General features: G+C 41.3%; 2 protein-coding genes across 22 annotated transcripts; one reads left to right on the top strand and one right to left on the bottom strand.

The window, feature by feature from the left end:
- Nucleotides 1–1,239: 1,239 nt before the first annotated feature.
- rcn1 (reticulocalbin 1, EF-hand calcium binding domain) lies at nucleotides 1,240–7,606 on the bottom strand. Of its 2 annotated transcripts, XR_009787470.1 has the most exons (7): nucleotides 7,218–7,606; nucleotides 5,772–5,965; nucleotides 5,106–5,284; nucleotides 2,614–2,674; nucleotides 2,279–2,478; nucleotides 2,023–2,190; nucleotides 1,240–1,978 (listed from the first exon to the last, which is right to left on the bottom strand). XR_009787470.1 is itself a non-coding variant. In XM_061766013.1 (6 exons), exons 1-6 carry the CDS (start codon nucleotides 7,442–7,444, stop codon nucleotides 2,083–2,085), a joined length of 969 nt encoding a protein of 322 aa, XP_061621997.1. In that variant the 5' UTR covers nucleotides 7,445–7,605; the 3' UTR covers nucleotides 1,240–2,082. The 2 variants fall into 2 exon arrangements, 1 of the variants encoding a protein (XP_061621997.1); XM_061766013.1 differs by having other exon boundaries at nucleotides 1,240–2,190; nucleotides 7,218–7,605.
- A 22-nt stretch (nucleotides 7,607–7,628) lies between these two features.
- LOC133474370 (uncharacterized) lies at nucleotides 7,629–25,001 on the top strand. 20 transcript variants are annotated; one of them, XR_009787482.1, is made up of 6 exons: nucleotides 7,711–7,921; nucleotides 15,166–15,294; nucleotides 18,178–18,251; nucleotides 18,637–18,744; nucleotides 23,455–23,556; nucleotides 23,880–25,001. XR_009787482.1 is itself a non-coding variant. In XM_061766017.1 (6 exons), the coding sequence occupies exons 2-6, from the start codon at nucleotides 15,172–15,174 to the stop codon at nucleotides 24,120–24,122; spliced, it is 555 nt and encodes a 184-aa protein (XP_061622001.1). In that variant the 5' UTR covers nucleotides 7,713–7,821; nucleotides 15,166–15,171; the 3' UTR covers nucleotides 24,123–25,001. The 20 variants fall into 20 exon arrangements, 7 of the variants coding, with proteins under 7 accessions (XP_061622001.1, XP_061621999.1, XP_061622002.1 ...); XR_009787476.1 differs by having other exon boundaries at nucleotides 7,713–7,921; nucleotides 15,166–15,331; nucleotides 17,771–18,251; nucleotides 18,701–18,744; XM_061766017.1 differs by having other exon boundaries at nucleotides 7,713–7,821; nucleotides 15,166–15,263; nucleotides 18,701–18,744.
- Nucleotides 25,002–25,347: the final 346 nt, after the last annotated feature.

The following is a 25,347-nucleotide window of genomic DNA, read 5'->3' as shown; positions in this document are numbered from 1 at the left end:
GCACAGGTGGCGAACTGAACATCAACACCACCACCTGACTCTGCATTGCGTATTTTACAATGGAAATTTTTGTAAACTTCCACTAGAGACAACATGGTTTTGTGGTTAACGAGGCCAGCTTGGCTAGGCTGACACAAAATTTAGAAGCCAGCATCTGTGAAGGCACCATTAATGCTGGAAGGTACATACAGGTTTTGGAGTAACATATGCTGCCATCCAAGCATTGTCTTTTTCAGGGACATCCCTGCTTATTCCAGACAATGCCAAGCTACATTCTGCACATGTTGCAACAGCGTGGCTTCATAGTAAAAAAACTAGACTGGCCTGCCAGCAGTCCAGACCTGTCTCCTATTAACAATGTGTGGCACATAATGAGGCGTAAAATACAACACATTGTACTGTTGAGCAACTGAAATTATACTTTAAGCAAGAATGGGAAGGAATTGCACCTACAAAGCTTCAACAGTGTTCTCAGTTCCCAAATGCTTAATGAGTGTAAAAGGAAAGGTGATAACACAGTGGTAAACAGGCCCCTGTCAAAGATTTTTCGGAACGTGTTACAGCATCAAATTTTAAATGTGTGAATATTTGCAAAAAAATCAAGTTTATCAGTTTGAACGTTAATTCTTGTCTTTGTAGTGTTTTTATTTGTTTTACACAACGTCCCAACTTCATTGTAATTGGCGTCTGTACAACCACAATAATAAACATTTGGTATATGATGGAGGGCAGTAAAGTGGACAAAAGATTAACACGCCTGCCTCACATTTCTCAGGTTTGGGGTTGGAATTCTCCAGCCTTCCTGTATAGTATTTGCCTGTGCTTATGTGGGGTTTCTCCAGGTTTACTCCCACATTCCAAAAGCATGCTTTAAGGTTATTTACAATTCTAAACTGTCCGTAGGTGTGAATGGGTGGTTGTTTTTACGATTGCCTGGCGATCAGTCCACGGTGGCCTCTCCTCCCATGTAATCTGGGATAGGCTCCAACTCAACCACAACCCTAATGAGGAAAAGCGCTATAGAAAATTGATGGTTGGTTGTACAGTAGACACTGCCATAGTTGAATGCCCCCCAAAAAACTAAATTATCAACTGGATGAAGACAGCATTATCTCATCTCTAAAGACATCAGCTCACTATTTCCTATGGTAAATTATAAAAATATATATATATTATAGTGATATTATAACAATTTATAAGTCAGCCCCCGGAGGAGAGAATCAATGGAGACCTAAAGGATACTCTTTTTTTGTTTATTTATTTGTACACAATTTAGCTTTTTTTTTCAATGTGGAAAAACAAGACTGTTAATGCTTTCCACTCCTTAACAATGGGCCAGTAAAGGTGGTGTATGGAAACAATGAAACACAAACAATAAAAGTGTGTGGGGAGGGGGGGAGGGGAGATATTTGGGCCCCTTCAGACAAATAAACAAATACACTTAAAAACTATTTTTGAAACACTTAAAGCCTTTCACTGTCTAAACTAAAAAGATATTTTGCGCAAAGACACTGCGGTTAAAACGTCACTGTCTTAACTTCATGTCAGAGAAAGAGTTAAAGAAACACTAAAAACTTTTTTTTTTAATGCCTGACCAGATAAAATAAGAGATAAAAAAGTAAATAAATAAAAGTTCAGTTCTTTGATCTGCAGCTTCACATTAATGTTATCAAAAAGTTACCCATAAAGCGCTGCATTCAATGAACAGTTGTAAGGAAGCAAAGCCAACATGGTGGCGGAAGGCACCGCCGATGGGAAGAACATCTTTCTGCTCCTGAATATCAGAAACAGAACAATACGTTGAAACACTTTGACCTTTAAGTGTTAGTGGTAGGACCGACAGATCAACAAATCCTCCAACTTGTTCGTTATCTGCAGTAACGGTTCTTAAACCAACATTCCAACATGGAGAGCTGGTCAAACAAGACTCCTGTCATACAACAAATCAATTCAACCTCTTACTTACTTACTTACTTACTTACTTACTTACTTACTTACTTACTTACTTACTTACTTACTTACACACACACACACACACACACACAAACACACACACACACACAGGTGAGGTTAAAGTGAAACTCAAAGCTCATCATGATTCCGGGTGAGGTCCTCTCCGTAGTTGGTGGCCTGACTTCCTACAAACATGTTCCAGTTCTCCAGGATCTCTTCTTTAGTCAACATCTGGTCCTGATAAATAAAACAATATAATGTAAATTCATGTAGCCCTAGCTACATATTTTGTGTCAACATGACTTCAAAACACAAAAGGACTTACCTTGTCCTGGTCAGACTCGTAGACCAGGTGTCGCGCCTCAGCCTGGGCATGGTCGTAGTTTTGCGGCATAATCCATTGGCGGATTTCATCCCGGTCCATTTTACCGTCTTTGTTCAAGTCTCTGAAGTCAGAGAACTGATCCCTCTCGGTTCTGAGCCAGTCCGGCTCTGGGCCGCCGTCCTCGTGAGCAAACATGTCGGCTGAAAGCAGAGAAGCACAATTACAATTAGTTAAAATGTATGATGGTAGGCAATGGCAATGAAACATACCGGGTACTTTTGTTTCCATTTTATCACGACAAATCTGCTTGGTTCAAATTTATTGCTTGAACTCACCGACGTACTCGTCCTCGTCCACGTGTCCATCGCCGTTCTTGTCAATGTCCTCCAGGGTTTCCTGCATTTGGCACAACGAGGTGATGTCATTAACGAGGGTCAACAGCAGCCGGAAGTTTCACTTTGACTAATAAAAGACAGAAACAAGTTGCCCTGGGCAGTGCAACTCAACACGGGGGTCACTTTACAGCTGGGCTGGCAGGCTGACACTACAATTTCAAGGAGCTCTGCTGATGTGGACCAAGCCCCCCTCCCCCCCACCACATTTGAAGTGTGTAGTAAAACACTTAAAGCCCTGCTCAATGTCTTTGTCCACTGCGAGATTTTCATTCATTAGTTAACAACCGCATGCCAACATGCACAGTACAGACACATTTGAGGTGCAACGCACGCACTCATCTACACACACGATAAACTCACTGGATGCATATTTTCCTGTAGGTGAGATGCCCTCTCTGAACCCTGATGAATATTTTACGGACAGGTAGAATACAGCTGACTAATAATAAAAAAAGCTCCATCAATATTCCAAACTCAAATTTAAAAGTTTGCGTGTGAGAGAAATAATACACAGTAAAACTAAATAAAATCTATAGTGCACCACTGAGTGCAGTGTATTTCATAAGCACGCTACAAACATACAGACTGTGAGAAACTTAGTGGGAAATGTCAACATCAAACCTAAACAAACAAATGCATCTTTTTTTTTTAACACATACTGTTTGAGTTGATGTTTATAATTACAAACATGACGGGGGATGATGTACATGGAATGTGTTTTTTTTTTTCTTTTTTCCCCCAACTTGGTCACTGGGGCCGTGTAATAGTCATGCAGATACAAATGACCTTTCACAACTACTGTGACTCAGTAAGCTGCCTTAATATTGGTCATTGTTCAAAGAGGATAAAGAATATATGCATGCTAGTATTTTCATATTGTCTGCCGCTTAAAGTTTTATAACACATAGATGCTATTTGTTAGCCTGTCTCACGTTTTGCACTGTTTGTTAGCATTACGCTAAGCAGACTTTTTCTAGGTTAAGTTATGTCCATCCATCCATTTTCTGAGCCGCTTCTCCTCACTAGGGTCGCGGGCGTGCTGGAGCCTATCCCAGCTGTCATCGGGCAGGAGGCGGGGTACACCCTTAACTGGTTGCCAGCCAATCGCAGGGCACATACAAACAAACAACCATTCGCACTCACAGTCGGTTAAGTTATGTGGTTATTTTAAATATATGTAATTCTCTTTGTTTAATTTTCAGTTTGACAGTAAACCTCAACTGGGAGTGGGATTAAACTGCTTTTTTGAAGAACTGATCACTAGCTGCCAAACTGCGGCTTGTTGTGAAGTGAGTTGAGTGGAGTTCACTGCCACCACTGGTATCTCAAATTTCTGCTTGCAAGTCAAAGCAAAGATTTGCCAAACGACGATTTGTATCTCAAGGCACCAGTGTATATAAAAATGTTTTGGTTAATAATGTGGCATGAAGTGATTTTTTATTTTTATTTTTTTTTTAAACTCAACTCAAAATCCAAGATAGTACATCTTTAAAATTCACAAAAATGCTCTGCCTGATCATTTCAAGGTTAAATGATTTAGAAGGTCTCTTCCCATTAGGTAGAACATTTGTGAAGCTATACATTGAAACTGAACTCTACAGTGTATGACGGCAGCTAGCTTGCAATCAAACCTTCTTGAAAGTGTCTTGTGTTGCATCGTGTGAAAGAAGCTGTTAAACTAGAGGACTCTGTACCACATGACTAAGGGAACTAACTGACCACTTATTAGCTTCAACCACATCGGGCCTAATCGGAGAGATGCCAAAGGCTGAACAGTTGCTCAGTACCTTTCAGTGACACCATAAAAATGAGGCTTTTAATAATTAACTCTGTGAAATGGGTAGTACAAATTTTATGAACACGGCAGCATAGTGCCTTACTGCGAAACATTTCCCACGCAACTGCTCCGTGAGACCAAATTCATATTTAAAGATCGAGTGTTAAATGGGACAACCAGTACATCCCTCTGGACCCGCTCCAAAAAAATAGACAAACTATCATTTGGAGGGCAGACTTAAAGTGAACTCCGATTGCAATGGCTATAAATAAAGCTATAAATGCTTACCTCCTTTTTGGTATTCCGTCCTGATTGGATATTGCATCCAAAAGCGGCGCACTATGGCATTTTTTATTCTTTTCGCTGACGATAAGTTGTTCGCAAGTGGCTAGCTTAGCTCCGCAGAGAGCTGCAACATAATTTTACAACAGCCATTCTACGTCAGCATTCCCAGAATGCTTTGCGCACGCTAAAACATGTCAGTGACAATGTATAAAATTATGGTCTAAACAAAATCGTTTTCTTAACTTATAGGAATAAATTATAAATATATACCACTGTATTTCAGTAGTAGAGGTCAGTAGTTGTAAAATGAAATGTATTTTCTGAAACCAGCACGTGGCTCTCTCTAACAATTTGCTGGTAGAAGGCTCACCTGTACCACAATGTCCTTCATATGGTCAAACTCCTCAGGGTGTAGGAAGGCTGTGAACTCTTCTCTGTCAGCCGCCTGGTCCCTGTCCAGATCAGCTGTTTTGAACCTCCGCTCATCACGGGGAAGCATCTTTTTGAAGCTGAACTGGTCAGTCGTGTCGTCAAACTCATCTGGATTGGCTGAGGATACGAAGACAGTTACAATTAAAGCGGTAAGCCAAGATGAACGGGTCTTTGCACTACCTTTTTCATGGCGAGTTCCCAAAATGATCATTTTCATCAACTTTGACGCACACATTAGATGGCATAGGCAAAACAGCTTGGGGATTTAACATCACCCATCTGCCTGTAAGCCCGCTTGAGATGCCTCAAATTTGGCTTGGGTCCTTGAGACTTTTTAGTGCATGCTGTTATGATAGACATGTCTACCCAAATTCCAGTTAATTCATCAAACAGGTGCCAGAGGCTAATATTTTTAAAAGGTATCAAGGGGCAGACAGAGTGGGACTTAGGTGGTCATCTTTGTGACCCCTAAAATACACCAGGATACATGTGACTGCAAAAATGTGGGACTTTTTATGCATATTGAGGTCAGTCAGAATAATAAAGGAACTGCCTGGTGCTCAGGCCCCAATTATAGTTAGATCCCAAGAATTTTTTTTCCTACCGAGGTAGTATCCATAGGTGGCCTGCTTGTATTCTTCCCATGAGATCTTGTCGTCTTTGTTCAGGTCATAATCTGCCCAAACCTTCGCTACGTTCTCATAAACATAACGCTTCTGGACGCGTTTGATCCACGCTTTGAGCTCATCGGTGGTAATGAGGCCATTGGCGTCGCTGTCGATCCGCTCCACTATTTTACTAGAAGGAGAAAGCCAAAAGAAAATCATTTTTAAACTTCATCAATTTGTGACTTAGGGTTATACCACCTCCAATCAATTTATGAGCTACCTAGGGATATCATGAACAAGAAAATGTAAGGTCAAACAAAGTATGTTCTAGATTGCTTGCTCCAATTGGGAAACAGTAAAACCCCACTATATCACAACTCGTCTTTCACACCCCCGGCTATATTGCCGATTTTTAAGCAAACTTTTTTTTTTTTTTAACGGCGAGTCTGAATTCACGTGCATTCAGTGTAGTACTATGTTGCGCAATATGCCGCACAGCCCTGAAGTCTATTGGAAGAGATGCAGCGTAGTAGAAGAAGCGCGAGGAGAAGTGGCAGGGATGCTCCGACAACTAAACTCCAGCAAGTCACTGTTCCCACTGAGCAAAGAGAATGCCTGTGAGTATTGTTGTATGCTCTGTTTGTATGTGTTGCTGCCCAGTGTGTTTTTTTCTTGTATGTGTCAGTTTTAGAGTAAACTTTCACTGAGAGTGGAAAAAAATAAAACCGCTCAAGTTTTGGGAAAACTGTGTAAATGAGTATTTGTTTTCTCAATAACCTCCCATTTATTTACAGCACCAACATGCACAAAAGGAATGCTGCACGTAAATGTGCACAAAGTCTGTATATTCTTAAAATGTCATGCATTTCAAAACTATTAAATCAGTCAAGTTGTTATCTGTATTTTACACCATGAGAGGAGACTGGGCTTCAGTAGGATTGTTGGAGTGGGAGGGGCAGCAAACCAAATTAAGCAAAGTATTCTTAGACTCCAGTTGCCACGTTGTGATGTACCAGTGGGTCCTCCCACTCTCACAAGGAGCCCCCCTTTAGCCACGTAGGAGCCAACAAAGGATCAATAGAAAACAATTTCATGCTTTTTCATGAAGAAAGCATGGCATGTGTGTGACTGCCCAAGTTGTGACAGACAACGGTACTCCAAACGTCATCGTCAACAAGAATGCTTCTTTAACGATTATTCATAATTCAAATCACGTCATTAGGTGCGTGGGAATACGCCGGCGGCACGATAATAAAGCACAGTTTTCTCATTCGCACGTATTGCTTGTGCACTCGCGCTTTGTTGGTAAATATTAATGAACAGTTACACGCAACACACTTGTTCAAGGGGAGTGAAGTTGAGTGAGTGTGTGTGATTAACAACAACAACAAACAAAAACACTCTCACACACACGGCGCTCCACGTTGTGTAACGGGACTCACCCGAGCCTGTCCTTGCTCTCCTCCGGGGTGAGCTGGTCGAACGTCCTGGCCTCCTCCTTGCCCAGGAAGGCCTCGTGGTCGTACTGGAAGCTGTCGTTGTCGTCTTGAGTTCGCTCGTTTAGGTTGGTTTCGTGAATGACTCGCTCTTTCCTCGCAGTGGGCTTCCCGTGGGCCGCGGTGGTCCACGACAACAGCAGCAGCGCGCACACCAAGCCGAACACATCCATCACCCAGAACCGAATACGGGCTTTTGTATTTAAGCAGGCCACTCGAACTTAGCCACTCCGCTGTGCTCCTAAATTGTCTTTTTTTTTGGCACACAAAGCCCGGAGGCGACCGATCAGCAAAGTATGTGTGGCTGTAAATTTAAAGTATGTGACACAACCCAGTTCGCTTGTGGAAGGGACCAAAAAAAAAAAAAAACGGGCAGTAACTTCCGGGGTACTCCTAACTAGCCAATCAGAGCGTAGCTTTTAGAGGTGCTCGCCACGCAGCTTTGTATCCACGCACGCTATTGGTCAGAGGTACGCGAGTGGAGTTTCGGCGCCACGTTGCAAGCTAGCTGGAGCCGAAATGGCTGTGGCAGCTTGTTGAGTAATGCGGAGTAAGAAATAGTTTTTGTTTTCGCTGGATAATTCAGATGTCAGTGTCAGACTGCACAAGCAAAATGTGAACGTGGCCGTGCTTAATGTGTCAAAGTTACGGTATGTGCGTGTGTCGGTTAAACATTGTTTAATGCCCTATTTCCTCACCGTGTTCAGGCATGGACCTGCTAGCTTGTTTAACAAACGTCTGAGTCCCCAAATTGTTTTGCTCATATTTTATTCAAGCCTTGTGTTTTCGACTCAGTTGAGAGGCCTTTCAATTAACTGCATTGTTTAGTACTAGTGGAGGTATCACATGGGCACTAATGTACAAAAATGGTTCATAGTAGGTATGTTATGCAATCCAGAAAAACGGCTGCCATTTTCTTTCCTTTTTTTAATTTAAATTTACATTTTTAAAGGGTACGTTAATTTAGCAGAGGCCCGCCAAAATCGCATTTTATAGTTGTTTTGCGTAAGGTAATATTTTCCACCCTGTTTAAACATACCATCAACTAATAAGAAATATCCTGCCATTTTTCTACCAAAGAGGGAAGGTTTTGGTCGCAGGTTTCATAATGATTTACATTGGTTTTTGGGCAGAAAGGTTTGGCAAATTTTCAACGTAAGAAGTGGCATACACTCATTAATCCTTATATGATGCTTTCAAACTAGGGCTCATTGTATTTGTGTAACACTCTATCCAATGATGTTGTCTATTTTGATATAAAGGTATTTTGAAAAATTTAGTAACATTGGTACTCATAGTAGGACTTATCAACATAACCAAATAATTTAAATTTATTGATTTAATAGTCAAATCTTGCTTTAATGCAACAACTGGAAGCGACTAAACTTACACGAATAAGGTTTAACATAACCTAAATTTGAAATAATAGCATGGGTCAAGATTTTAGCCCCGTTATTGGGCCGATTTGCTATCGCGAATGATTTTCCAGATCGGGCCCGACATATTTTGTCAGGAATGACAAAACTCCTTGTAGTGTGACATAGTCCACGATCAACAATTTGGTGTAGGAGAAGCCCTACCGTGCCAAAATGAAAACTCTAGCGCTGTTTGATTTCTTGGCCATGTCTTGTTGTGTGACATATCAACGAGAACCCTGCAACATAGGACCTTGATGTCGATCAATAGAATTGCATCTTGCAATGACACCTCACCTCCCTTGGTTGCCGTTGTTGTCAACATTTATTCGTGTGGACCATGGCGAAGCGAAAGAGGTATGAGTGGAACAATGAAATTGAAGAAAAGCCGGTGGACCTACAGCAGCAAAACACCTGCACTTATGATGTTGGGTGTGACAATTATTATGGCATGACCGCATAAAAAAAAAGAGTGAAATAGCAGATGCGCTTACGTTAGTTTTCCTGCTTGCTAGCGGTACTGCAAGTATATGAACATTACCTCAAGTGCCCTTGTTAACTCTCATTTTGTGATGTTTTCAGTAAGTCTGAAAAGCAAAGCAAATTTATTTATTTAGCGCATTGCATACAGAAGGTAACGCAATGTGCTTCACATGATTAAAAGCATTTAAAAACAAGTAACAAGTTTGCTTGGACAGTGAGTGTGATCATATCTACTTGCAGAAGAATCTCATTACTCATCGACATCTCAACACGCTGTAATGTGGAAGAGCAGAGTCTATAGCCTCCAAACAACTTGCTAACACTGCCATGCCTAATCCTCGGTCGTGGGCAGGAGAAACATGTATTTTGCCATTCGACATTAGCATAATAAGCCAGCACATGGCACATTGCTGTTTTGCATAAATAGTACACCCTAGTTTATAAAAGGGCCCTGAGGCTAACTAGGCTCTTTATTCAATTAATGAATACTTCATGTATTTAAATTAGTCCTGCCTGGTCAATTCAAATCAGTGTGTCATCAGACATGAACAAATAATTTTATTTTTTTTAACCCCTCTTGTGAAAGGCATCCTTTCAATGTACAGTGGAACCTTCAAAGTTAATCACCCCCCCCCCCCCCCCCCCCCCACACCCCCCAAGTCATATAATTTGGACTTTGGCCAAAGATTTCTGGGGAAAAGGCCTCAATATTCTAACTTAATTCAAACCATCATAGTCAGCAAATCTTGTGAGCGCTCAGTAAGCATCTAAAGTATTTCCATCTAAAATATTGTTTTCTTTTTCTATGGCTTTTTTGTAACTCCACCACAGAAGGGTACTAGTGACAACAAAGAGGAAAAAGTGTGATCCTAACCATCCATCCATCCATCCATTTCCTGTATCGCTTATCCTCACTAGGGTCGCGGGTCGTGCTGTAGTCTATCCCAGCTGACTATGGGTGAGAGGCTGGGTACACCCTGAACTGGTCGCCAGCCAATTGCAGGGCACATACAAACAAACAACCATTCACACTCACGGGCAGTTTAGAGTCTTCAATTAACCTACTATGCATGTTTTTAGAATGTGGGAAGAAACCGGAGTACCCGGAGAAAACCCCCGCAGGCACAGGAAGAATATGCAAACGCCACACAGGTGAGGCCAGATTTGAACGCGGGTCCTCAGAACTGTGAGGCAGACATGCTATTATAGTAAACCACTATAACATTTTGCAGTTTGAATATCAATGCTGCACTTAAATATAGGAAAATAAAAAACGACTTAAATGATTCAATCAAAATGTATTGCACACAGAAGTAACAAATACTTAAATGTTTGAAACAAAAAGTTCTAAAAGATTCATTACGAATGTGTTGGAATTAAAAGTTTAAATTGAACTACGTGTAACCAGTACGTGTACTGTACTGGATTGAAAAAACATTTCACCCACTGTAACATGATGCGCAATTTCACATTTAGATCAGGGGCTCTTTCATTGTAGTAATAGTGATAGTCTACTTGTAGCTGTCCAACACTTTGAGGACCACTGTATTATGCAATACGCATTTATTAATTCAAATAATTCTTATAAAAATGCCCCGCCATTTTGTGCTGAAGAGCCGATGACACGTCAGCCAATTAGTGCGGCATCAATGTGTCACGTGATGCATATTGTAGTACGAATGGCTTTTAGGTGGATTTTACTCAACTTTTCTTGGTAATACTTTTTACTGTTGTCAAATAGGTAGTGTAGGTAAAATTTTATGTAATTAATGTAAATTGGCGGCAAGGTAGACGACTGTTTAGCACATCTGCCTCACAGTTCTGAGGACCGGGGTTCAAATCTCGGCTCCGCCTGTGTGGAGTCTGCATGTTCTCCCCGTGCCTGCGTGGCTTTTCTCCGGGTACTCCGGTTTCCTCCCACATTCTAAAAACATGCATGGCAGGTTAATTGAAGACTCTAAATTGCCCATAGGTGTGAATGTGAGCGCGAATGGTTGTTTGTTTCTATTTGGCCTGCGATTGGCTGGCGACCAGTTCAGGGTGTACCCCGCCTCTCGCCTGAAGATAGCTGGGATAGGCTCCAGCGCACCCGCGACCCTAGTGAGGATAAGCGGTGCAGAAAATGGATGGGTGGATATATTTACCACTCTCCAAAACCATGTTTTACAGTGTAGGAACAAATTAATTCTATTTACATGTTTCCGAAAGGAAATCATTTTTATTTCTTTCTAAATTAGAACAACATGGACAACTTGGAAGTCAACCAATGTCACAGAACAGATGTATTAGACTTTGGACTTTATATATATTTAAAAACCGTTAAAATACAGTTCATGCAGCTAAGACTATATTAATATAAATGTTTGTATTGATATGGAACATGATAATTAATTATAGCCCCAAACACAAGAAAACCAATCTGTTAAAACAGCTGTGGAGTTACCTTTTATGGACTTTAAACCATGTTGGTAATTTGGCATTGATGTCAAACAACAGTAACATTGCCTGAAACAACTTTAAAATGTTGCAGAGAGGAAGTAGAAGAGTGGCTTTCAACATGAATATTTCACTGTAGGAAAGCATGGAGAGGGGGTGCGCAGCTACAGGGATGTTCAGTTAACCATGAGATGACACACACACACTACAGAAGGCATTTGGTTAATGTAATTAAGAAAACCCTATGGTGGGAGACACACAGCATTAGTGTCCAGGACGTACACTTCTGTTTTGGCCTTCTCATGGCCCATGCTCACAACCACACATTGGAGATTCTATTAATCTAATTTACTAATCATTGTTTCCGCTTCACAAGCTTCAGAGTTTGTTTAAACACTGGGGTATTTTATCCGAATATGCAATTATTACAGCGGCATACATAACTGAGCTTTATGTGATTGAAGTCAAAATAAATCGTAGATATAGTATATGATACACCAGTGTTTTAATTTACTGCTCATGTGTCATTTCTACAATAACACACCTCTTGTTTAATATTTAGATAGATAAATAATCCCATTGGAGAATTTCAGGCGTTTCACTCAATCGACCAAAATACTATACAGTACATAAAGTATGCACAAATGCATACATACAAACCATGCAAACATACAAACGCATAAAGTAGAATAACGTTAAGCTCGCTGATTTGCTCTTTGTTAATGTCACCTCTGTCTCTCGGATCCGGTGAAGCGTAATCATACTCTGTGGAGAGAAAGGTCCATATTACAACGAACGGGTGCTTGCCTTGCATTTTACATTGAAATGCTACCACACTTTCACCATTTGTCTTTTTCTTTTTCTCTCTTCTCAATTCGGCGTCGCATTTGGGCAACCATTGTGTTCCCACTCCTCAACCGAATAACTTCACTTCCACGCCCACGCATCAGTTACGTAAGCGCGTTGTGTCACATACGCCACTGCCTGCTTCTGTCTTTGCAAACGTCTCTGCAGTAAACCTGATTTGCATATTTGATTTTCAATATGCTTTTTGATGCGCAAAATGCGAATTTTGACCCGCAAAGTGAGCTGCGAGACCGCTTAATTCGAGCCTTGCATACATACGTAGGTAAGCAATGTCGTGAGTTACTGGACGCAGATTCCCCTGCTTCATGCGTCCCTGATCATTTTTGTGCGTCTAGGACATGGGACGCACATGAAACGAGAAATGTGTGTGTGTGTGTGTGTGTGTATATATGACCGTTTTTAGTATCTCAGATGATAATAATATAATCATAATTTCCCCAGTAATAATTTCTTCACCCCTTGAATTGAAATTAGCGTGTGACAGAATGTGCAGATACTGTATTACTTCTGGTTCAAGGGTGAGTCTCTTCACATAACTAAACACAGCTAACTCTCCGTAGCAGGCTACATTGTGTAAGTCTGCCTTTTTCCGCCATTATAATGAGTTTTGTATTTGCGATATAATGAGCGGCGGCACGGTAGGCGACTGTTTAACACATCTGTGTCACAGTTCTGGGGACCTGGGTTCAAATCCGGCCTCGCCTGTGTGGTGTTTGCATGTTCTCCCCATGCCTGCATGGGTTTTCTCCGTGCGCTACGGTTTCCTCCCACTTCCCAAAAACATGCATGGTAGGTTAACTGAAGACACTAAACTGCCCGTAGGTGTGAATGTGAGTGCGAATGGTTGTTTGTTTTCTATGTGCCCTGTGATTGGCTGGCGACCCGTTCAGGGTGTACCCCGCCTCTCGCCCGAACATAGTTGGGATAGTCTCCAGCACGCCCGCGACCCTAGTGAGGATAAGCGGTTTGGAAAATGGATTGATGGATGGATATAGTGAACAACCAGGACAGAGATGAGTGTTTTCCTACATTACAATAAGTTCGGTTTGTGGTTCTATGGTTCTACAACGATGTTGTATTGGTTCACTTGCCTGATTTCAGTTCAGGCAGCATGGATTCAATTCCCACTCAGAATGACAGTGTAAAAGGTCTATATGTCTCTATATGTGCCCTGTGATTGGCTGGCGACCAGTTTTTGGTTGTAGTCGCATTTTGCCTCAAGTCAGATGGCATAGGTCCTATCTTTTCCGAGACCCTGAACAGGATAAGCTGTATAGAAAATGGATGGATGTCATAATATAGTTCTCCTCTTTGACACTCTTTGTTAGCCTTCTGTTGTGTCATCAAACTCTTAAGGTGTTTACTGAGCTGTCTCCACTGTATATGTTGAAATCTCGATATTTGCTGATGTATCGCAAACAGTTCAACCGCTGGGTTTTTGTGAGTTATCAGTCAAAACTTTTAATCCAATTCTGAATTGCACAACCTCAGGTCACGGGCATTCAATTTAGATGTTCCACTGTACTTACTGTGCCTTTAATTGCAAACTCTTATTTGCAACAACTACATTTGATCTGTGTGCTTTATTTTGTTTAGGCAGTGTACTTACCATTTGTTTTGTTTTTCAGCCTTCTTTAAAAATAAATTGGCAGTGCAAATGCATCCGAAGAACGATGCATTTGTCTTCCTGCAGTTTTGGGGGTCAGCCAAAGAATGTTTATCTGACTGAACAATAACAGCGAATATATGTCTCTCATCACACAATTACCCCTCCACCATTTGCCTCCCCCTCGCCGTTTGGGACTTTTCATAGTTCTAATAACTCACCACCCGCACTATTCTGGATAGATTAATAAACTTCTCATTGCTGCCACAGAGGAGAAAAGAAACCTTTGCTCTGTTTAATGACAACTGTAAAGTGGAGGCAATCATGGGATGCCTCCCGTGGCATTTCCCCCAGTTCCTGTTCGCTCCACTTATCTCAGACAAATGGCCGTGCCAGGCCGCTATCGAGATGAAGCGTTTTCCCCGAGTCATTACGTCTGTCACTGGGGCCATTTCCATATTGAAAAATCTAAAACAATAAATGACACCCAGGCCTTTAATAACTGTGAGGGAATCATATTTGGAAAATTGCATTGAAGCAATAACCTTTTCTCCCTGTAATTAGATGACAGAGGGGTCCTGGTTTTAATTAAGTCAGCAATTTATAGTCGCACGGCCATACCTCAGTGTGCTGATTAGTATAGGAGGGATCACAGAACAGCGTTGGCTCAATTTGTGGAGATTTGATCTAGTAATTACTGTGTTATATGGTGAAGTCCATGCCAAACCTCAGACTCAAGGCAGTGTGTCGATGCAGTGCTCCGTGAAGCGTGGCTCTCGCCGTCGTTACTCACGCTGCAAATATGTGACGAGCAAGGGTCTGTCTGAATAGGTCTTCAAAGGAGGTCATCAACAACGGACATAATGTTTGAGGAGGTGTATTAAGGTGGAATTGTCATTGTGAGGCCCCCGTTTGTCATGACGTGTGTGTTTGTGTGTGTGGGCAGTATTTCATGTCTCCTCTTAATTGATTCCCCTGGTCAGTGTATTACGCTAACATTTGCACGAGGGGCCAGAGCAGTTAAGGATGCTGTTTTAGTGCCGTGTTAATAAACGTGGCCATTTACTGTCAATTTATGTCCTGACAGGTCGTAATGAAGACCATGAAAAGAAGATTAGCTGGAGCTGTTGCGGTGGACTGTCTGGGGACGGCCGTGACGAGACTGCAGGGACCGGCGCTTGTCGTGTGAGCTGGCAGCCTCTGGCGTTCTGCCGCGGTGATTGACATTAATGTTCCGGTTTTCAGAAAGAATGGTGAATTTGTGTTGTATCTTTTGGGAATATGACATTTACCACATTGTAAGGACGTGCATGCATCTATAGAAGAACCGAACAATGGTGCACAGTAGTCCCCCTTGACATATCATTACTGACATCAAACAGATGCTTGTGTTCTGTGTCGCTAATTTAATTTGCTTGTCCGACTAACCATAATAATGTCTTTAAAAAGGTCCGTGTAGCATGTATCGTAGAATCTGGAGAAAAGGTACGGAATTGTACCACTCACCTAGGTTTGGCATCAAGTTGCTAAATCTTATTAAAAATGTTGGCACATTACATCATTAGCAACCTTGTTATCCTGGACTGGTAGTCATGGTCAGCAAAGCTGCAAAATACAATGCTAAATGTGTTTTTAAATGCTTACACCTGGTTGTGATCAGAGTGGGAGAGCATGAAGGCCCCCGCAGGACTTCATCCAATCTGAAATGCAAATCCCAGAGGCCGATTGGGAGAATGAGGTTAATTAATCCCAGAGGACAAATGAGTGAGCAAGGGGCTACTCAGCCCCCAAGATCTTCCCTCCCTAAAGGTCACACTTCACAGTAGGAACAACGCATGTGTTGGCCCTCTGTGAACTTCTCATCTCTCCCCTCAAAACATCCAGTTTGATCTCTTCTCTCAATCAGTGGGACTACATCGCCCGAGAACAAGCCCTCGGATTTGCTAGGACATTAAGTGCTAATACTAAACGCCGCACCCCAGGCTCTGAATCAGGCTTAGATCCTGTGACAAGCTGACCTCCGAGGCTACGGAGTCTGGTGCTAAATGTCTGCTGCTGGCTTATCATCATTTGCGTTCTGATGCTAGATTCTGTCTCCAGGGCTTTGTGTGTCGTCACTGTGACCTGTGATTTATGGGTCAATATTTGGGTGACATTTCCCTCCGCTCCAACATTGTCATCCACTGGATTTCTTTCTTTTCCTTACACCATTTTCTATGTTCTGTTTCATGTTGAGCACCTCACTCTTGGTTTAGAGCCATTTGCGCTACAATACATCCTTGTAGATCTCAGAATTTGTTTTTTTAATACTTCATATAAAATCTATTGAGTGGCATTTCTTTTCGAAAAAATACGCATCTAAGGTCATGTCAGATTTCAAGTGACTGTATTTTTGTTTTTCTTTCGTAATACCACCACAGGAGAGTGCTGGTAAAGGAAAAGTGCGTTGAGGATGGCTGAACCAGTAATGGTACACACATCTCTGTCCTGGCTGCTCAGTATTATGTGGCTACATTAAGTGTAGGAATAATAATGGGTGAATTACAGCTGAGTACACAATTTGCATTTTTCCTGTTTACTATCAAGATTTTTTAACCACTTTTCACTCATGTAGGGCAGTTTATAGGGGTAGTTTGGAGTGTTAAAACTGCTAGCAAGACTTGAATGCAGCCTCACTTCACTAATCCCTCCCACGCTCAAGTCACTGACCTAAGCCACGCCCCTCACCAACATGCACAAGTGCAATTCTCAAACATGGCCATTGAAAATGGAATGCGATTATGAAAGTGCATAATTGTGATAAATATTCGACATTCGGCCTTAACAAAATAGCTCTAGCAATTCTAAGCTGCAGTAGCACTGTAAACAAAACGACGTTAGCCATGGCTGCTACGTTGATAGTATGGCTTATTTGTACTAAATGTTATCAGTTTGAACTTTTATATTTTGGAACGTATAATCAATTAACAATCAAAAAGTGGTAACGTACCTGTTGAGCAGAAATGTTGCTAATTCTGCATCGCTTCTCAGTCCTCTCAGCTCCCTGAGGTCTCTCCACCTCTGAAAGGGAACTGCTATGTGTACCCTTGTTTGCATTTTTTTTTTTTTTATTTTTTTTTTCCCCCCAGAGGTGGCTATTCCACAATAGTTTTAGCAAAGCTCCTGATACCCAAGGTAACGCAAGGCCGCGGGGCTGTGCCCTCTATGAGTGTGCCTTTGAGTGCACAACAAATTATATCGTAACATCATCAGTCATGCTGTCATGGTTTCCTTCCAATAAAATAGAGGCTCAAGATGGGGCCAGAGAGGGTTGATTATTATTATTATTATTTTTGTAGCTCACAGATCATTTTCCTCAAGTACTACTGTGAGGGCATAAAGATAGTTTTAACAAATATGGCAAAAAGGGATTTTTGAATCTCCGTATTGGGGAAAAAATGGATTGCAAATCTAAACAAATTAAGTAATGACATATTGTGTTCAACCTAGTAAGGTTGAACACGATAGGTTCTACTTGTGTTGGTTGGTTGTTCAGAAGGCAGGTTTTATTCCCCACTCGGATATAAACAATCAGACATTGTCACATCAATAGATTGATAAGATAGCTAAATGTCAGTGTTAAATTGTCACAAGGCCCCTCACATTGGTACGGTGTACCGTCTGATGTGATTCTCCTGTCCCCCATCCCGTAGACAGGGCGCAGAGGCGGTTTTGGCTGCTGAACGAGCGTCTCCCATGGGTTGCCACGCATCTCCTCTCCCCCCTCTCACTCTGCAGCTGGAGCTAGCAGGGCCAGATGCTACATGGCTGCACCACCCTCTGTCGCCCCTTCCCTCTTCCAGGAGGATGGTGCCCAGAGAGGAGGATGACAAACGCCTCTGCCTCCTCTTACTGACGGATTTGGACGACCTGACTCCAGCCCCGCTCTGTTCCAACCGCCAGCACAAGATGTTGACTTAATGGAAAAGGGGTTTGGCTGTTGATGGGCCCATATGTGTTTGTATTGGGGAAATATGGCAGGCCAGCGTGTCTGTGTATCACTGTGTATCTCATGTGTTCAGGATCATTGTGAATGTGTCTTGTGTATTTTTTCACGTAGCCCAGACTGCCTACATCCATCATGCCATGGCGTACTGGCAGAGCGCAGGACTCAGACAGCTTCACTAACACACGGTCAGTTAAATTGCCTGTTAAATTGTCTCGGTCTGTCGCTATCTTAGGTGTAGATAAAAACACTGCACTTAAAGGCTGCACTTAATGGCAGAAATTGACAAGTAAATGCCAGTCGAAGAGGTGAGCGAGGGTAAAAATTACAATACACAATACTGCAAAGGGTGATTGCAGGACACTTAAAGGCTATTTTGAACCATAACATTGAATTTTATTTCATATGTTGATCATTTCATCCAATTATATTGTAGTTCCACTAAAATATAAAGCTGAGGCTAGACCATATCAGGGCTAAATTGTACCATTCATCACCCGTCACTTTGCTCCTGTAATAATTAAAACAATAATTTTGGTCCAACCAGTGTGACATTTCTCCCTATGCAACCAGATGGAAAATTAAGACTCATTCTTTTAGCATTAAAGTTAATGGCCGGATTCCCCTTGTGTATCAGCGGAACCACTAGCAGAACCATTTGAAGGACAGTGCCCCTGTAAGGTAAGTTAGTCAGCCTTGTCTCATTATTAAGCAAATTGATTTTTTTTTTAAACTATCTTTAAAGAATTTGAGCCAACTTCCGAATCAGTTAAACTATAATAATTATACTGTATACTGTTTAAATCCAGTCAGACGTCTGTGTAATTAACAGACACAACTTTGAGATTTTTTTTTCATATCCCAAACACACACGCATTTCTAAAGACAGCAGTCATGTATTATTAATAATGATTTTGCATAAATGTATTCCAAAATGACTTTATTATTCAATGGATGATGAGAGTGGTGATTCATGTGTCTTGCCGGTGGATGAAAACTTGACACAAGTGGGTGTTTTTTTTAGTTATGAGAGGTTCTTGTTTGGCTCAAAATTATTATAATTCACTCAAACCTAGGGAAATCTCATGTATTTATTAGCCAATAAATATATTAATACGTGTATGTTATACACCACTCATTCATATTTATGCATTAAGTACAAAGCTCAAAGTGCCCTATTAAAACTTTGAATACATTCTGCCTGCAACATGAACTCCTTTTCTCCATTGATACCACACCTCACATAAATATAATCACTTTAAGCTTAGTCACCTGATGTTCAAGAGACATTTCAAGCATAAGGGCAGCTAATTTGCTCATTGTTACTCAAACCCAATCTATCCAATTTCTAATTATAAAGTATGTTTAACTCTTACATAGCCTTGTCACTAAACTGGTCAATCTTTTGTTATTAAGACACTTTTCTGGTCTTGTTTTTCTTACAATTTCTAATTTCCACTGCCCCTTTGTAAAATAAGGATTGTAGGTGCATGTATTGAATAACATGATCAAAACTTGTCACCAACTAATAAAAACATTCACCCTAACAATATAGTTATTGTCATAATTTAACGCCAGACAGTGGGTTCTCTATTGGTCAATACAGACAAACAATGTAAGGTCATTGTTCTTCTCGCGATCATGAAAGCTTTGGTTGGCCGCTAGGGGGCAGAAAAGCTCCATAAATCGCAACCACGGCGCCCAGTGTGCTTGGAACACACAAATGCTTCTTTCTCCTTGAAGTCTGAGTGATTTTGCAAAGTATGAGTAGAGAACTGTACGTCATTTCAGTGTTCTGCTCTTCCAGCAACCTGCTAATTAATCAAACACGGGCTTCCAAATTTTATGCGTAAACGTATAGCCTTTGTTTTGTTACAATAATTTATGTTCCGCATTGAAACACAACTATACAACACAAAAGCCACAGGAAGCCACTTGCTCAGCATTTCAAAGTGATTTTGTTTAGTATGAATTGTCAGTGGAACCAGTGAATATGTTTCAACATTATTTCATTCAACCTCCATTTCTGTGGGCTTAATAAGGTTGTCTGTGACAGCTCGTGAATATGCCCGGTGCATCTTTTCGTGATGTGTCGATGTTAAGAAGCCAAGGTGCAACCTCCTTGGTGGCTGAGCAGGAAGGGAACTTTGCGGGGGTTTCTGGCTTAAACGTTCCCCCATCTGCTCAACCATCTGAAGAAAATATTACTAAACGTTACAATGTATTTGGTAGGGGCCAATGTTTTCAATGCGTTACACTACATAAGTTGAATGCACATTGCAGCAATGTACTTTTCATTTGGTAAACACCAGCAACATGTATGACAAAAAAAATGAATAAAAAAGGCAACTGCTGTTTTAAGTCATCTTTATATGTGTGAATTTATCACCCCAAAGATGCAGTTAGTTTCAATTTGTTAATTACTATTATTATTGTGCTGCAATTGTAACACCCAATATGGCTCACCAACTAAATGTATATATGCGTACAATTTTTTTCACCCATAATAGTCTGACCAGTGCGCAGGAATCAGACTAATCCATGGTGACCGAGACCCTTTCATGCGATAAACCCCCCCACCCCACCCCCAACAGCTGTCCCAAAATCAATACACGTCAGAGAAATATGAAAACAAACATCTATACACTAGATCCACTCCCTCACACTTAAGACAAATGTGCTCGAGATTGTAAATGAAGGGTTAAGTATTGAACTTGAACCTGGCAGCACCATCAACGTCTGGAATTTACGGAGGAGGATTAGGGTCACACTGAAAAGTCAAAGTTTGAATAAAACGAACAGACAGAATCAAGTCACAACCATCACGTGAATTTGAAAGTTCCAGTTGAAGGAGAAGAGTGTCCTCTAGGATATTGTCAAAATTTAACGAGGAAATAATCAAACCTGAAGAAAGTTACACCTTAATAAAAATAAAAAGTAAAAAGTTGCGGTTTGAAAACATAATTCCACATGGATTACATCGTAATTTAAAAAGGCAAAAGTCGTAATTGTTGAGCATGAAGTCGTAATCTTACGAGACAGTCGTAATTCTTAAAAGGATATATTTGTATTTTTATGTGGCTAAAGTTGTAATAGAAATGTCGTGAAGTTACGATAAATTGTGATGTTAAAAAGCGAAAAAAAGTTAGGATTATCAAGGATAGTCGAAATATGAGGACAAAGCGCTAATGCGAGACAGTCGTAATTCTTATGAGGATATATTTTTTTTATGTGGCTTAAGTTGTAATGTTACATTGGACAAAAAAAAGAGTAAAGTTACGATAATCAAGTCGCGATGTTCCCTGAAAAAAAAGGTATTTAAAATTATCGAGGATTGTCGAAATATGAGGACAAAGTGGTAATACGAGACAGTCGTAATTCTTTCAAGGATATATTTGTATTTTTATGTGGCTAAAGTTGTAATGTTAAAAAAAAAAAAATCACAAATTTACGATAATCAATTCATGTTACGCGGACAAAGTTGCAATATTACCACTGTAAACTTTATTCTTTCAACATATAGAACTTTGTCCACGAAAAATACAACTTTATTCTTGTGCCATTACGACTTTATTCTCTTTCTTATGCCATTGTCCCGCTCATAATTACGTATTTTTCCACATACGTTGCAACTTTATTCTTGTAACGTGACGACTTTCTTACGATTTATTATTATTTTTTTTTTTTTTTTAATTCCGCTCAGAATTTTTCAAATTTACAATGTGGCCCTAATACTATAGGAATTGACTTCCACTTCTGACCATTCTAAAGTTACCCATAATGCATTTTCACAGCATGCCTATTGAATATTCCTATATGCATGAACGCTTCGGTTTGTGCATGGGGGGCGGGGGGGTCTCTCTGTTCTGCACCAGCACATACAGAAGAGACGCGCTGCATCTGTTGGCTCCAATGTTAGTCTTAATTACTGGCCTTCATGTTCTCCGTGGCCCTCAACCATCTTTAATTAAAACCTTGATTAGGGGGGAGGAGGTCCCGGGCAAGACCATTACCAGATGGGTTTCCAGCAATCATAATAAAGACTTTATCCGAATGATGCTGCCTGCCTGTGTGCGTTATATCAAAGCGCAGCGTCACACACACAAAAAAGGAAGCTGTTAATTACGACGGCAATTGCTTGTCTAATTAAGGTTCGTTTGTGATTCGATTTAGAAGTATTTGTAGTGTGCGCGCGCGCTGTAGGCTTTACACTGTGTAGGCTGGGTGTGTGCTCAGCATGGGCGCCGATCAATAGTGACGCAATGACCTGGAAATGTATCTTCTCAAGAGAAGTCCTCCATAATAAGCTCGAGGTGTACATCGGTGCTGCACCATGTAACCAAACATCCATTTCTGTGAGGTTCACCCAACCTCAGACCCATTTCCCTTGAGATCCCCGTTGTTGTTTTTTTAAAGAGGTCAAACTTATTTTACGTTTAACGACTATAATGTCGGCACCGCAGCATCTATTTATCCAGACACAACCATGTGACGTGAAACGCAATAATGCATCGTGACGAGCCTTGCAGAAATGCGTCTTTGCGAGTCAGGATCGGGCACATTATGGATGCGATTGTGGCCAAATAGGACTGGGAGACACCGCGAATGCGCACTCGTCTTTTATATTCAAGACATAGAAACTTGCAACTAACAATCAGTTCAATTATCCTCAAGATATTTACTTCACCATAGGCTTTGTCATCCAATGAGCGTGAGGGAGAGGGGGGTGGGGGTGGGGGGAAGGAGTGATTTCTTGCTGCACTATGTACGTCCATTTTCCACACGGTTTGTCGTCGTTATTGCCTGATTTAGTGTGTGTTGCTTTTACGCAGCCCAGTCCCAGTCACCCCCCCCCCCCCACCCCCACCCACCCCCACGTGCGTGTAACAGATGTGCGCTCACGTTGTCACATTCTTTTAAAGCCCGCCTGCGCGTAATCATTTGTACTTGTTTGTAGTTTTACGTACGAAGATAATATAGCTGGCTGCCCTGGCCCACGGTAACCCCCTTTTCCCAGTTTTGGCTAACGTTTTTTTTCTAAATTATGTTTAACATGACACGCATATTATCCCCTCATTTCAAAGTTTCATTCCCAAAACATCTGCATCCTGCGGACTCTCCCATTTTTGCAGTTTTATGCACGAACATGTTTGTCCTCTCAAAAAAAAAAAATAATAATAATCCTTTTCGCCCATAGTTTTATGCTGAAAAAAATTTCTGGCTTGACTCATTCTTTATTCACCCATAGCTTTTTGTTTTTATTCAAGTTGTACGCATGAAATTGACTTCCCTAGCTGACAGTATCATCGCCCATATTTCTTTTGCAGTTTTTCTTCACTAAAATGTCAGTTCTGACTCACTTTGGACTTTTTTTTTTTTTTTTTTTTGCAGTTTTACACAGGAAAATGTACGGATGGTACGATCACCTACAATACCTCTTCTCTGTGGTGCTCCTCTGCAGCAGGTGCGCCAAAAAAAAGTGCGCAAGACCAGGTAATGCACATTAGCGGAATGATGACTATTTTTACGCCGCCTCCAATCAAGGAGGGGGAGGGGGGGCAGTAAAGTGAGATCTTTAAAAATTCCATCTGGTCACCTGTCACTCGCTGTGCTTGCTGAATCGTGTGGAATTGAACCATCATGTCTTTTATTTAATCATAATGTCCATCATGGTGTGCAACACAACATCTATTAGGAAACAGGCCGTTGCTGCAGTGTCCGCGCTCCTAAATGTCCTTTTGCGTTACACGAATTGGTTATAAGTGCACGATAATATGCATTTGCAGATTGTGATCTATAAATATGTTTGGTTTCAGCCCGGGGGATCGTGCATCAGGACCACAACCATACCGCGCGTTGGCTATATCGCCCACCATGAATTACACAGAAGAATGAACAACCTCAGCTTTATTCACTCAAGTCATCCAGCTCGAGTAATAGGGGGAAGCCCCTCCGTGCAGACCGAGCTCCAAGCAGGTGGCGTTACACGTGGCAAAAAAAGACACCGAAAAGGGTCCAAACATTCGGTACACCTGCATCATCTAACGAGATTCATGTGAACACTCCTGCGTTTTCCAAGAACGCTCGGTTTGGATTGACACTGGATTTTTATATTACTGTACAATATTTTCTTCACGCGGTGGAGCAACTGTAAAACTACATCATACTGATTATTTCCAATACTTTAGTTACCTTATGAGTCTAGAAACAGCTCTGACGCAGTGCAGTGTCACTGCACGATTACAACCGCAATATAAACACGAATGTCTCGCCTGTATTGTTATCATTTGATTGGACGAGTGTTCTTAATGAAGTGTCGTTTTGGGTTCCAGTCCCACATATTGAAATGATATCACGAGGAGTAAGGCACCTCAAAAATAGAAATATTGTCACATAACTTGTTCTCAAACAACATGGCTTATGTCAAATATGATTTCTTTTCACTTTTGGGGCGGTTAAAACAAATTTGAAATAGTTCACCTGTCCATCGGCACATTTGCTTGAAATTACATGCATGAAAAGTCCTTCGTTATAGAAAACTTTTTTCTTTCATCCTTTTTCATTTGACAAATTTAGATTTTCAATTTGTAAACCGGCATAAGGGATTACGAAGTATATTTTCTTATATTATTTGCAATCCAGATTAAGGTTCGGTGATCGTGCCGGTGCATGGGCACAGGCCGACGCCCTTTAGCTGACGCGCAATTGACCTCGCCGTGCGCAATTAAGCAGACCCCAGTGTGTGTAACACTTTTATTTTCCGAAAGGCTCAATACGCTTCCATTAAACGTTATTAAAGCGCGTTGAGTGACGAGCTCCCATTTGTCTTGTCAGGACATCTGACAAGCTCGTTAGCTCCCATTTTCCCCTGTCAACCCACTGCGCGACACGGACACTGACTTCTTGAGCCACTCGTGGCCAAATGCGCACAGGGGTGGGGGGGGGGGGGGGGGGGGGGGTAATCACAATCAAATGCAAGTTTACATGGCAGGTGTCAGTCATGCTTTTTTTTAATCCAGCAATATCAATCTTTAATCTAATTTAAAGGGTCATGGATTTTACCGTTTGAGTTCGTGCGCATCTGAGGTGTCGCTCAATGGAATTGTTATGCATATATGTGAGTAAAATGAGGAGATATTGTTACTTTTGGGGGAAAAAACGAGGAGGTGGGGGGAGAGGGGGGGCGTGACACTTAATGGCATGGCATCTTTCCGCTCGCTGCACTTTCAGATGCAATCGTAGATCGAAGTCAGCCTTGTCACGTTGAGCCAAAGTGAATTCCTA

Source organism: Phyllopteryx taeniolatus, chromosome 2, assembly GCF_024500385.1.
Source record: "Phyllopteryx taeniolatus isolate TA_2022b chromosome 2, UOR_Ptae_1.2, whole genome shotgun sequence".
Lineage (NCBI taxonomy): Eukaryota > Metazoa > Chordata > Actinopteri > Syngnathiformes > Syngnathidae > Phyllopteryx > Phyllopteryx taeniolatus.
This window is presented reverse-complemented; position numbering and strand designations above follow the sequence as displayed.

What these genes read in the sequence shown, in the direction of transcription:
- rcn1 (XM_061766013.1), bottom strand. Translation starts at nt 7,444, where the DNA reads ATGGATGTGTTCGGCTTGGTGTGCGCGCTGCTGCTGTTGTCGTGGACC. An exon ending in GAGAGCAAGGACAGGCTCGG is followed by an intron (nt 5,966 to 7,217) that starts GTGAGTCCCGTT and finishes TTCTCCTTCTAG; the next exon opens with TAAAATAGTGGAGCGGATCG. An exon ending in TGAAGGACATTGTGGTACAG is followed by an intron (nt 2,675 to 5,105) that starts GTGAGCCTTCTA and finishes TGCCAAATGCAG; the next exon opens with GAAACCCTGGAGGACATTGA.
- LOC133474370 (XM_061766014.1), top strand. An exon ending in GACAGCTTCACTAACACACG is followed by an intron (nt 18,252 to 18,700) that starts GTCAGTTAAATT and finishes CTTGTGTATCAG; the next exon opens with CGGAACCACTAGCAGAACCA. An exon ending in AAAAAAGTGCGCAAGACCAG is followed by an intron (nt 23,557 to 23,879) that starts GTAATGCACATT and finishes GTTTGGTTTCAG; the next exon opens with CCCGGGGGATCGTGCATCAG.